General features: G+C 36.6%; 1 protein-coding gene across 8 annotated transcripts in view; it reads right to left on the bottom strand.

Moving 5' to 3' along the window:
• Positions 1-13,601, bottom strand: part of ABI3BP (ABI family member 3 binding protein) — a 260,392-nt gene that overhangs the window by 99,618 nt on the left and 147,173 nt on the right. For 5 of the 8 annotated variants that reach the window (XM_070406074.1, XM_070406069.1, XM_070406070.1 and 2 more), the window contains 13 exons: positions 11,549-11,590; positions 10,394-10,441; positions 9,665-9,745; positions 9,224-9,271; positions 7,911-7,985; positions 7,156-7,203; positions 5,627-5,686; positions 4,677-4,811; positions 4,345-4,377; positions 3,473-3,559; positions 2,118-2,177; positions 1,779-1,862; positions 710-796 (listed from right to left, as the gene is read on the bottom strand). The exons of 1 other annotated variant lie outside the window; for it this stretch is intronic. In XM_070406074.1, the coding sequence (XP_070262175.1) occupies positions 710-796; positions 1,779-1,862; positions 2,118-2,177; positions 3,473-3,559; positions 4,345-4,377; positions 4,677-4,811; positions 5,627-5,686; positions 7,156-7,203; positions 7,911-7,985; positions 9,224-9,271; positions 9,665-9,745; positions 10,394-10,441; positions 11,549-11,590 (888 nt within the window). The remainder of the gene's footprint in view (positions 1-709; positions 797-1,778; positions 1,863-2,117; positions 2,178-3,472; positions 3,560-4,344; positions 4,378-4,676; positions 4,812-5,626; positions 5,687-7,155; positions 7,204-7,910; positions 7,986-9,223; positions 9,272-9,664; positions 9,746-10,393; positions 10,442-11,548; positions 11,591-13,601) is intronic. 2 more of the 8 variants (XM_070406071.1, XM_070406072.1) reach the window with 2 other exon arrangements.

The raw sequence follows: 13,601 nt of genomic DNA, 5'->3' as shown, positions 1-13,601 counted from the left end.
ACTGGAATCAAACCCGGGACCCTTCAGTCCACAGGCCATAGCTTTATCCACTGAGTCCAACTGGCTAGGGCCCAGACTCCTTAATCCATCCCATGAGCCCATTTAACAGGATGGCATCAACAAGTCATCCTCTGTTTGGTATGCCAGCTTCAACACATTCCCTGCTTGTCTGCCACTAGTCTAAATTCTGTACTGATTTCTTTCTAATTATCCTGGATTTTTTTTTCCTGTTCCAAATACTTCTCACACTCCTAGCATATAGTAATTGCACCATTTGAGAAGTTATTTTACATCATATAAACATGCCACCTTATGTTATTTTCTACTGGTTTATGCAGGAATAGCTTTTGTTTACAACTATAGTACAAACTGATTGGGGAAATAAAACTTACTTCCTACTTCTGATTTATATCAAAGCTGCTATTATGGTCATGGGGGTTTAGAAGGGATTAATGAAAGTAGTTGAATTGATTGTATAGGCTCATACTTTACTGAGCAAGCTTTAACATGAGTGGACTCAAATAGCAAAAGGTACATTGATGGAGAAGATTCCCAAGCAGGAGGCATGGGGTACTCAGGTCATGTTCTCCTAACCAGTAACTTTTAGTCTTAATAGATACATAGGACCTATATCAATTATGTGCATAGAATTTAGGACCCCAACTTGGGTGACTGTTTGGATTCCTTAAATGAGAAACCACATATTTACCCAGGGGAATCTGAGGTACTTCTGGCTGGGGTGTGGTTTTTTTAGGTTTGGGACGTGGACGACGAGGTCTCTTTGTTGTTGTTGGAGCTGAAGGAAAAAAAATTAGTATTAACATAGTGCTGATGGCTCCATAAGCTCTGAATAGGATGATAAAAAGTAACTCTAAGCTTTCTAAAGCTTGTCAGAATTTCTTTAAGTGGAGAAAACTGTTACTTTGGTTTGAAATTTTCTCCTTTAGTATATTAATAACTTTTCATTTATAATTAAGGGTTCTCCAGAGATTAAAAATTACATTACAATTATGTTTAAGAAATAAATATGACAAACTCTCATTTTCTTGAAATGCCCTTAATCCAAAACTGATTACAAATCACTGCTAAACTATGATGGTGTGAGAGGAGTTCAAACCACCCTATATTCACTTATAACAATTTAAAATGATTAGGCTTGGACAATTTTGACACTTGGTTATTTACTAGAATATAGTACACAAAATTCGCTGAAACATCAACAAAGTTAAAAAAAAGTTACGTAGAACTTGAATGTAGAAAGTGAGATACTTAGAGAAACTTCATGGTATTACAATTGATACTGTACTGGTGGTCTCAATAAGGGTCATATAGATAATCACATTTGGACCTCAGCTCTTATAAATAGTACTATTTAAACAGAGGTGCAATTTCAAGCTGGGATGTGGAGAAGACAGCTGTTCTGAATTAAGTCCATGCCCATTTCTGTTAGAAAGAAAGCTGTTTAGATTTTAAGAGGAATACTGTAGTAGGATGACACATTTTGATGTCATCATCTATATAGCACCATAGATACGTTTGACAATGAATATGAAAAAGCTCTTGCTGAAGGACATAAAGAATCGTTACCTAAAGATGTCCCAGGAGTGACAGGTTCAATGTCTGTAGCAAGAATGATCAAAAGTACTTTTAAAAAGAAACGTGTTCTCAAGCCTACTGTGGAGTGGAAGCAGCTGCTGACCCTGCCTTGTCCCTTCCCTTTCTCTGGATCCCACAGGGATGGGCTGCCAGCACTCCTTATCCAGGATCTATGCATTTACCTAGTTCAGTCTGAGGAGCTTCAGGACTTGGTGTGGTTTTAGGTTTGGGACGTGGATGCTGAGTTTGTTCAGGCACTTTGGGAGCTAAAGGAAGAAAATCTCTGGTTAATAGATTGTTTTCGTTCCAGAAGCTGAGAATAGGATTATGCTTGTTATACTTGGCCTTCTTAAAACAAATGAGTTGTTTTAATACTCTTCAGTATATTAAGATGTAATTGAATGACAATGGAGGATGACACAGAAGTCCTGTGAAGCTGGAAGATCCATGGTTGTGAGGGTGATGAAATGGGTTGAAATGAGCAGGAAAAGCAGATGCTGGTGAACATAATGTGTCATTACCTAGTATCGTCCCAGGAGCCTCGGTTCTAGGAATAACAGGTTCAAAGATTGTAGCAGGAACTGATCAAAAACAATAAAAGGAACCAAAAAGATTTTTTGTGAATTCATGAGATGTCAGAAATTCATCTTGCCAATAAAAATAATGCTTCTAAGGGAGAGGGGACGGGGAGGGACAAGATGGATTACACAAAGCTTTAACACCAAGAGGTAGGAACTATGGGGGTGGGAGATGGAGTGGGGTGGGGAGCAGGGGGTCACCCTAGTCTGTCTACCACACATAAAACAGAGAGCCTAAAGGAAGCTGAGACTATATTCAATAAGAGACTAATCCTTAGTGGAAACAATGGCATTTAACATCATTAAGATGAGGAACAACCTCTCAGTTTGTTGTATCATATTAAGCTAGGCATCTTCAGTTCTAAAAACGCCCACTGGATCAAATGTAAGCTCTTGAGTAGACATCCCAGACTTCCATATATATATGTATTTGATTTCAGAGATGAAGGATATACTAGTAAAATTAATTTCAGAGAGGAAGGGAGAGGAAGAGGGAGATAGAAACACCAATGATGAGGAGAATCATTGATTGGCTGCCTCCTGGACGCCCTCTACTGGGAATAGAGCCCACAACCTGGGCATGTGCCCTTGACTGCAATCAAACCCAGGACCCTTCAGTCCACAGGCTGAAGCTCTGTCCACTGAGTCAAACTGGCTAGGGCCCAGACTCCCCCTTAATCCATCCCATGAGCCCATTTAACAGGATGGCATCAACAAGTCATCCTCTGTTTGGTATGCCAGCTTCAACACATTCCCTGCTTATCTGTCAATAGTCCAAATTCTGTACTGATTTCTTTCTAATTATCCTGGATTTTTTTTCCTGTTCCAAATACTTCTCACACTCCTAGCATATAGTAATTGCACCATTTGAGAAGTTATTTTATATTCATATAAATATGCCGCCTTATGTTATTTTCTACTGGTTTATGCAGGAACAGCTTTTGTTTACAACTATAGTATGAACTGGGGAAATAAAACGTATTCCCTACTTCTGAAGTATCTCACAGCTGCTAATATGGTTATGGGGTTTAAACAGGATTAATGAAGGTAGTTGAATTGATTGCATGGGTTCATACTTTACTGAGCAAGCTTTAACATGAGTGGACTCAAATAGCAAAAGGTACATTGAAGGAGAAGATTCCCAAGCAAGAGGCATGGGGTACTCAGGTCATGTTCTCCTAACCAGTAGCTTTTACTCTTAATAGATACATAGGACATATATCAATTATGTGCATAGAATTTAGGACCCCAACTTGGGTGACTGTTTGGATTCCTTAAATGAGAAACCACATATTTACCCAGGGGAATCTGAGGTACTTCTGGCTGGGGTGTGGTTTTTTTAAGTTTGGGACGTGGATGACGGGGTCTCTTTGTTGTTGTTGGAGCTGAAGGAAAAAAAATTAGTATTAACATAGTGCTGATGGCTCCATAAGCTCTGAATAGGATGATAAAAAGTAACTCTAAGCTTTCTAAAGCTTGTCAGAATTTCTTTAAGTGGAGAAAACTGTTACTTTGGTTTGAAATTTTCTCCTTTAGTATATTAATAGGTTTTCATTTATAATTAAGGGTTCTTCAGAGATTAAAAATTACATTATAATTATGTTTAAGATATAAATATGACAAACTCTCATATTCTTGAAATGCCCTTAATCCAAAACTGATTACAAATAACTGCTAAACTATGATGGTGTGAGAGGAGTTCAAACCACCCTATATTCACTTATAACAATTTAAAATGATTAGGCTTGGACAATTTTTACACTTTGTAATTTACTAGAATATAGTACACAAAATTCACTGAAACATCAACAAAGTTAAAAAAAAGTTACGTAGAACTTGAATGTAGAAAGTGAGATACTTAGAGAAACTTCATGGTATTACAATTGATACTGTACTACCAATAAGGGTCATATAGATAATCACATTTGGACCTCAGCTCTTATAAATAGTACTATTTAAACAGAGATGCAATTTCAAGCTGGGATGTGGAGAAGACAGCTGTTCTGAATTAAGTCCATGCCCATTTCTGTTAGAAAGAAAGCTGTTTAGATTTTAAGAGGAATACTGTAGTAGGATGACACATTTTGATGCCATCATCTATATAGCACCATAGATAAGTGTGACAATGAATATGAAAAAGCTCTTGCTGAAGGACATAAAGAATCGTTACCTAAAGATGTCCCAGGAGTGACAGGTTCAATGTCTGTAGCAAGAAATGATCAAAAGTACTTTTTAAAAAGAAACGTTAAACGCAGGAGAAAAGTTATCAAATTCTCTTGAAAATGAACTTTGTCAGAATCACAGAGAAAAATGCAATTCAGTGGTCAGAGAAGTAAATAAATACACAGGTACCAAGAAGATACCAGCCCTGTGAGGAAGTCACAGGTGTTGGCTAGGGCCTTCACCCTTAAGGGTTACAGAGGTAATTAGGAGGCAATTTAAGCTGTCATCCCAGTATCACATCCCAGGAGGTTCCACAGGCACCAGGAGCCGTATATTTACCTAGTTCGGTCGCAGGTGCCTCTGGGCTCGGCGTGGTTTCATGTTTGGGATGTTTGGGACGTTTTGAAGGTTTGGGACGTTTTGAAGGTTTGGGACGTGGAGGACGTGTTCTTGGTCGTTTGGATGTTTTTGGAGCTGAAGAAAGGAAACTGGTTAATATCAAATAACTCCAGAAACTAAAAAAGGATTTATACATGGCTCTAGGTTTTCTAAAATTTTGCTAGATTTCTTTGAGTCTTGAGAAATTTTCCTCTTTATTTCAAAAAATTTCTTTGTCATCCATATACAAAAAAAAATACTTTTAGGAGGGCCTCCTAACATTTATTTTGAAAAAGTCTGTATAACATTATTTGAATAACCTGAAACCAGTATTGTTATTGTTGGTGTCAGATTTTCAACGATGACCCTGACCAAGGGAAGTCAGAGCGCAGCATGTACTTGTCAGGTTAGAGAGGGACCCCGGCTCACCAGCTTCTGGAGGACTTTACTTAGATAATACTTCAGTTAGGCATACACCCCATGAAACATGATTGGGAAAAGCACATTTCATTACTTAACATCCTTGGTAGACAACAAAGGTGCCCTGCATATTTTATAACAACTTTCTGTTGATGTACACAGAGTTATAAATGATGGTTATGGGGCAGAATTGTATTTGAAATTCAGCCTTATCAGCGAGCACTGGGCAGAATCACAGGCTCTGTAAGGTATTAATAAAGCTGGATAGAATGGGACATAGATGCTTTGCATTAGCTGCAAACAGGCTTATATTCTAACCAAGTGACTTGTTTTAGACATCTTCAGTACAAAGCGATGGATCTAGTGGAATGACAAGAGAGGATGATGAGAAAAATCCTAGGAAAGAGAAAGGCCCCTGACCAAGATAGTAATGGAATAGGCTAGACAATGAGCAGAAAATGCACTTGCTTCAAGATGTAGAAGGTCATTACCTAATGTTGTCCAGGGAGCCTCAGTTCTCAGACTTTCAGGTTCAATGTCTGTGGCAGGAACTGACCCAAAGCAATACAATGAGCAATGGAGATTAAGAAACACAGGGAAAAAATTACCTTGAAAATACGTCTTCTTAGCTCTGTAATGTTTAAAAAGCAGTTCTGAACTCTGGAAAAATAGTATTTGTTCTCCAATAACTGGCTGTACTCTGGTATCCATTAATCTCACAAGATAGTCATACTCTTTGCACTTTGCGTCCTTATGAGGCCAATGAAAAGTTCTTTTTTTGTGTTTAATTATCTGATTCCAACTATACTGGAAACTTGCCCTCCCGTTTGTATCTGAAACCCTTTTACCATCATTCTTGATATATGTTTTGAGGAATATTGGTAGTGAGGAGAATTTTTAAAAATCTTAGTCAGTCTGTTTATCAGAGATCTGTGGCAGTTATACAAAAGATAAACTTTTGACTTTCTCCAGAATAAATGTGATACATTTTCTTACTGTTTCTTATTTATTCATTTATTTCAAATGGATAATTAGGAGATAATTATTCAAGTGAGAAGAAGAGATGATTAAGAAAAAATTCTGAAAAGCAATAATTCAATTTTTTGTCTGGATAAATAGGATACCTAGAATTCTGTAATGATTAAATTATGCATAGAGATGAAGCTAAGATTTAGTACCTCTCTAGTTTTAAATTCTGTAATGATTAAATTATGCATAGGTATGAAATTAAGATTTATTGACTCCCTAGTTTTAAATTAGTTTCTATTTTTCATTAAATTCAGAAGATTAAATGTAACATTAAAACATTTTTATCACTAAAAACCCTGTAAGCAATTATATGAAGATTGCTTTTTATTGACTGTCCAAGACACATAGCACTGAGTTAGGTTAAGCCACATCTGAGAACATTTTCTGAACTAATGGAAAACATGGCAGACAGAAGAGAGGGAGAAAGCGAGAACAACAGGATGAAAACCATATTCAAAACTGACTGCCTTCAAACAAAAAAGGGGAATCCTTATTTTGTTTGGAATTCAGCACCATAAGCTTAATTTTTCAACAGAAAGTTAACATTCATTCAAGTTGTGTTTGAATAGTATGGAATCAAGGAAGCAAGAGATTTTTCGAGAAAGAAATAATTATGGATTGTGTCAAGCCCCAACCAGCTTTTTCATTGATCCCCTCCCACATTTATAAATTATACACATAAAAACAGAAATCTCAAACATGTCCTGGTTTAAAGGATGGATGGAGAGAGCCCCTGTGACTCCTGACAGCGTCAAGGGCCAGAAGCAATCTGAGAGCCTCTGAAGGTGACCCAGGGAGGAGTAACATCAGGGGTGTCGGCTGAGCAGCAGATGCCAGATGGCCTCCCAATGTTAAAAAGGTCCCTAACAACGTTGGCAATGAATGAAAAAGATGGTGAATAACCGTTTACACAAGAGAACACAGATAACGACAGAGATGAGAGGAGCAAGCTCAGAGAAACACTGACAAGAAGGAAGATAGCCATCATTACCTATGGTTATGGAAGGAGCTCCAGCCTCAAATGTAACAGGCTCAAAGCCTGCAGCACAAAAAACAAACAGATAAAAACGATAAAAGCAGTAAGTCTAAACTTTTAGGTGATCACTGATGCTTAATTCAGAGGCTAGAGAACCTGATATAAATTCAAAAGTAATATAAATTGTTTTCTTGATAGGCTTAATGAGAGATGCTCTTAGTAAGTTAGAATTTTATACTCATGGGAATCTTAGGAGAAATTTTCAACTGCAAAACAGTTGAATTTCCAGAACTTTTATATAAACATCCCCTTATTTGGTAGGAAATCACTTAGTAGATAGTTGCTGTTTAAAATGTCAATAAGGTATTTGAGAGGAGGCCACGCTCTGATTCTGTGCCCACAAAGGAAGAACGCAGTGCCAGCCTCCCAAGTGCTGCCTGGCGGTGGCTGCTCACCGCGCTTTCAGAAATGGTCCAGATACAGAAAACCAGGCTCCCATTCGTTGCACACCCAGACTCAGAAAACAATACCTACAAACTCCTTAAGAAAACAGCAGCTGTCAGTATCAGTTGTAAAATGTACTAATTTCCCACGCATTGATTTGTTCATTTCACACTTACAACATTAGTGTGACTACTTTGAGACAATAATGAACAAAGTCATGGTGCTTGGGTTTCTATGTTTTATGTGATATAACAAACTGTAAGCATTTTCAGCAACATTCCCAAAGAAAGAGCTTCTTAAACCAAAGCATTGGAACTTATGTTTACCGGATTTAGTTGATGGCATATCTGGTTTTGCTGTGGTTTGGGGTTTAGGAAGTAATTGCTTTGGTGGTTTTGAATCTGAAGGAAAAAAGGTGCTATAATTAGTGTCATAGCAGAGCTGTGAATGTCAAGATTAATGTTACTGACACAAAGTTTTCCTAGTTATAAATCAAGGCACTGAAAGTAGCGGCTAGCAGGTTGGGTTTGAGGTACGTCTGGTCTATGTGTGGTTTTAGGTCTTTTGGATGGTTCTGATGCTAAAGAAAAAGGTATTAAAATTAGCATAATGGTCATGGCTATAACGGTCAGAATTAAGGACACATAGGCTCGAGCAAATATATTATATAATTTCAGTGAATATACAGCAAAATTAGCTCCCAGGTTGTGGGAAGAATGGGAAATATGTCCAAAAGAGAAAACTCTTCAGGAAGTGCTCAACATGTGTCTTTGAGCAAAAATAATGAGAACTGTAATAAGACTTCTTTTCTACATAAGTAATTTCAAATGTGATAAGTATAATAGTTCTATTTCTTAATTGATTTTTTTTCAGTATAAAAATAATATGGTAGAAATTTGAAACTTGCTTAGTAGGGGGCCTGGGAAATAATCTTTAACACTTGAAATTCTATACAATGTTACATGGCTACTGATTTCTGGAATTTTCTAAAGTAAAGTAGTGACAGATTTATTGTGAATGATGAGAATTTACAATGAAATAATTATCATCAACAGCATTAGTACTAAAAACAATAAAACCAGCTTGGGACATCTAATGTTCTCAAGTTACAGACCATCCTAGTTTTACATTGGATCGTAGACCAAGGATAGTATTTGTCCTTCTAATTGTCAAGACATACTCAAATTTTTTTTTTCAAAGAAACAAAAAAGCTGAAGAAGCCATTATTTCATGCAGCTTTTGAAAAGAAAGAATGTCAAACAAGTTGAATGAGTAAATCAATGAAATGATAATGAGGGCACTGAAATGAAATTTTGCCATTTGTCAAGTTCAAGATGCGCACAGAAGCCTCTGTCTGGGAGAATAGACGGTCTTTTCACCACAAGGACACATGGGATGGAAAGGCAGAGGGTTAGTGAAAAACCAGGAAGTTGTGTCCAAGGCCACAGAGCTTCCTTAAACAAGCACACAGGATTCTTCTAGAAGTCTCCTATCATCGGGTTCTTCAGACCCAGATAGGAAACTGAGGGGATGGATGGAATGAAATTGTGGTGATCTGGCAGAAGTGCAGTCATGCCTGGTGGAGAGTAGGAAAAGCAAAAGTGACAACATGAGAGCAGTTGGAGGAGAGCAGAATTACCGACTGTGGGCACCCAGGGCTCCGGTTGTACCGTAGCAGGTTGCAGAGCTACAGAAGTGAAAAATCAAAAAGAATAATTATATCAAGAAGCAGCATCTTGAGGAAGTAAACATTACTCCTCAATCTTTACTTAACCTGTGTGCTCTTTTTGGGTGTGATTCTCCCTTTTATTTTCCCCTTTCCCTCTCTCCTCCGTAAGATGTTAGAGTGCCCTACTTTAATAATACACTTAGTAAGTCAGCGTACTATTGTGTGTACCTGTAAATATAAATGTGTATATTCATGTAACATGAATATGGATGGTTAGTACAGATACTTAAATATAAACATCAACTACGGTGGTTCCTAAAGTCCAGCAACATAGGTAGTAGATAGCTACTATATCAGAAGCTATCATATTCCACTTTCTGTGTTAATTGAAACCCTCAACATCACATTTACCAGGTTTGGACTTGGGCACATCTGGACTACGTGTGGTTTTAGGGCGGGGGCGACGACCTGGTCGTTTGGTCTTTGGTGGAGCTGAAGAAAGAAAATTAGCTAGTTAATACAGGACAAACAATTTTACATATACCTTAGAAGCACATTTAAACTCTTTGATTTATTGTGGATATGTACCTTTCTGTTTTGCACCTTTCTATCATTAAATAATAAATGAATCCTTAATTATATTTTTTGGCCAGTTAAATGGATCTTCAATTACATTTTTTTTGGACAAAGATTTGTAAACAATCACTGTTCAAGAGATCCCTTGTTCATCCATTTTGAGATGGGAAAACCTAGAACTCTGTATAACTTAGAGAAAACAGTTTCATAAAAATTTTGAAAGTGCTTGTTCAATAGGAACATGAGAAAAGTTATGTTTAAAAAGCCACTAGGGATAACAATTAAAATTTCTTTGGCCTAAGGTTCAAAAGAAAAAGTTTTGCACTTAGCATTAAAAAAATCTGCAAATCAGCAAGATGTATTTTGAATTCAGAAATTATTTCAGGGAAGGTATATTTTAAAATTGAGATACAGTTTACAAAACTATAGATTAAAAATATTTCTCTGGGAGTAAGAATAGAAAACACACACAAAAATGAATATTAATGGATTAATCCATTAATATGAGCCTATTAATAAAGCCACCAGCAGTCCGGAAAAGAGGTCACTCAATAACTGCATTACCTAATGTTGTTGTTGAAGGTTTGGTTTCCAGTGTTCCAGGTTCTAAGGCTGCATGAAACATCATCAAAAAAGAATCAAGATCAAAGGAAAAATGATTAATATGAAATAAATATGAAAAATGTTTAATTTTAATTACTAAGTTGAACAAATATAAATGATGAAAAATTTAGCCACATAAAAATTCTCTTTTTTATTTAAATTGATCCCTGTGCTTTTAGACAAAATGAACAAAAATATAGCCAGTGAGTTAAGTTTGGAAGGAGAACTGGAAAGAAAAAGGTACGATTCTTATTTGGAATATGTGAATGCAATAAAGTAACCAACAGTTCATGTTATGAAGGAAAATATGGGTAATTGGCTAAGATGGCACCAGAAGAACACAGTATTTTGCTCTCCTGAAGAAAAAGAAGCTGTAACATTAGGGTTAGTGTTTATATTTCTCTCTTTTAATGAATTTCCTAGTGATATATCAGGATATTTAGATCTGGAAAGACCATAATGTCTTTCAAGAAAATCTGCAAATGTTGGAGTTTCGAAAGGAAGAAAAACACCTCCAAATGTGAAAGCCAAACATGTCCTAGGAAAGCCATGGTCTTCACCAGGTTAAAAGCAGCCCAGGGCACATTCCTCAAATATAAGGAAGGACAATAAAGCATGTAAAATAAAAATGAAAAGAATGTGTCAAATCAAAATCAGTATGGCTTTCGTGCTACCTCAGAACCTCTACTTTGTTGAGCACAGGCAGAGAGTTTATCTTCTGACAAAAATGGCTGAAAGAAAGAGCTAAAGGATGATGAAGAAATAATTTTTTTATTTTTTAAATCTCTTTTTTAAAAATATTTTTGTTCATTTTTAGAGAGAAGGAAGGGGGAGAGAGAGAGAGAGAGAGAGAGAGAGAGAGAGAGAGAGAGAGAGAAACATTGATGTGAGGCTGCCTGTCCCCTTAGCAGGGATCAAGCCTACAATTTGGGCCGGTAATTGAACCAGCGATCTCTTTACCTCTTGGTTCATGGGATGATGCCAAACCAACAGAGCCACACCAGCCATGGCAAAATAAATTTTTAAAAAGCCAGAATTAAGGACAAAGTTGAAGATAGAGGTTGTAAAAAAGAGAGATAATTCTTTTTCACTAACTAACGAAAACTTCTTCATTACCTATTGTTGACTGTGATGGTGTTGGAGTCAGAGGTTCTGGGGCTGCAATAAAAGCAAGTGTTATCAAAGGCAATGCTGAAGAGCATCATCTAAGACAGAAACTAAATGTCCTTTCGTAGAAAAAGTATTCTCTCATTGATGAGCAATCAGGTTCTCCTGGCTTAACAACCAAAAAGCTCAACACCCACATCCTCTCCGCAAACCACAATAAAAGTAAGAATTGAGATTTCTATATTTTTGGTAGATTTTTAACTATTGTATTTACTACACAATATTCTGAAAACTGTTTCTAGTGCTTGAGGAGATACTCCACTAAAGGGAGGTCAGGCAGCTCTGAAAGGTTGCATGGAGCTCTTGTCCACCGGCCATGTTGCTCCCATGCAGGACAGTCAGATTGGTCCAAGAAAAAGGAATGTGCCCTTTACCTGTGTCTGAATTCTGTTTCTTTTGGATGATTTTCAGCTTGGCTGGATCTGACATTATTTTATTAAAAAAAAATCAAACTTATGGTCTAAAAAGAAACCAAAATGCTCATATGATATTCTCCATGTTTATTAGCATTATTGCTGGTGAAAAAATTGATTCAATGATAAAATTTAGTCCATTTTGGTTAGAAAATCAGCAGAAGTCAAAAGGCAGTCTCAGATTTCATTGAAATGCTGAAAAAATTGAATAACAGTATCATTTAAATATTCTATCAGATAACAAATCCTCAATGTTATTCAAATTGGCTGAGAGAGAGAGAGAGAGAGAGAGAGAGAGAGAGGAGCCTCAATGTTTCAGATTCTACAGGAGAAAAGGAAAAAAACAGTAAGCACCAATACATTAAATATAATAAATATTTTTAAAGGATCCACATCTGAAAATAGCAAGCAACAAAAATTCTTCTGAAACTTCGAGGTTGTAATTCATGTTTTAATTTCTACAAAGGTACCTTCTAAAAGAGTGAAAATGTAAGTAAAATTTGCTGCTCGCAGCATTTTTAAGACTTTACAAAGATTAAAGAACACTGTCTTTTAAATTTGTAAAGAAAAATCTGCATTTTTGAACTCTTGACAGGCGCAGACCACATAGGTATGTATTCCTATCAATTAAACTTCCAATTCACCTCCATATAAAAAAAGTCAGTGTTTATTAAAAAACAAATACATGTTTTGATGAGTTCCTCTATTGGCACTATTTAGGTGTTGTAGATAAAGATATAGAAATGTTCCACAAAAAAACTGAGTGGTATGCAAATAACTACACCACTCACATCAACACAACACAAAGAAATACACAACTTGCTCATGGATTTGTGGCTAGCAAAGAGAACAATGTACAATTCCATCCGCCACACCTGTAATTAATTGGAGCACTCTCCCATTTTTTAGTGTTAAAAGTTGAAGAGTGGAATGTCAAAGATTAACTGTGAAAGAAACAATTCTTATTGGATGAGGTAGACAAGAAGAGACAGAGTAGATGGCTGGGATTTTCAAGAAAGCACTGGATTCTGCTTATGAAACAAGCCAAAACCAATGGTGGTTTTTACTTGTTAGTTTAACCACCAGGGAAAACCAAAGGAAAAGCAGCCTGCATGGAAAGTGAAATGGAAAAAAAAGAGAGTGAGGAGAGGGCTGGGGAAGGCAATGAATCACTCAAATCAAACAGCTTTTGGTGGTTTATTTGCTCTCCTGAACCTTGGCTAGAAACAGAAATTTTCAGCAGAGCTATAACGGTGGCCTGCCCTAAAGTAAAAATAAATAAATTCTTTTAAAAAGCTAAAACACAAGCAACAGTTTTCAGACATTCAGTCATTACTCTGGGTTGTGTGTTGCCTCAATGTCAACTTGAGTTGGCATACATTTTGGTGCGGATTCTGAAGTGGCTATTCTTGCTGTTAGGGGAAAAATGTGGCTATTCTTAAGTGATGAGGAGGTAGAAATGAAAGGAACATAAACTCATTAAGCTTCCAAATAATTTTCTACACTTTAAAAGGAAATGTCAAATTAAGAAGTCTCTGCTCAAATACCTTAGAATAATAAGAACACACCCTCCAATTCTTATTTGTATT

This window comes from Myotis yumanensis, unplaced genomic scaffold (genome assembly GCF_028538775.1).
Source record: "Myotis yumanensis isolate MYYU_CA2020_CCGP unplaced genomic scaffold, mMyoYum1.0.hap1 SCAF_2, whole genome shotgun sequence".
NCBI classification, from domain to species: Eukaryota; Metazoa; Chordata; class Mammalia; order Chiroptera; family Vespertilionidae; genus Myotis; species Myotis yumanensis.
The sequence above is the reverse complement of the archived record's forward strand: the minus strand, read 5'-3'. Positions and strand labels throughout refer to the sequence as shown.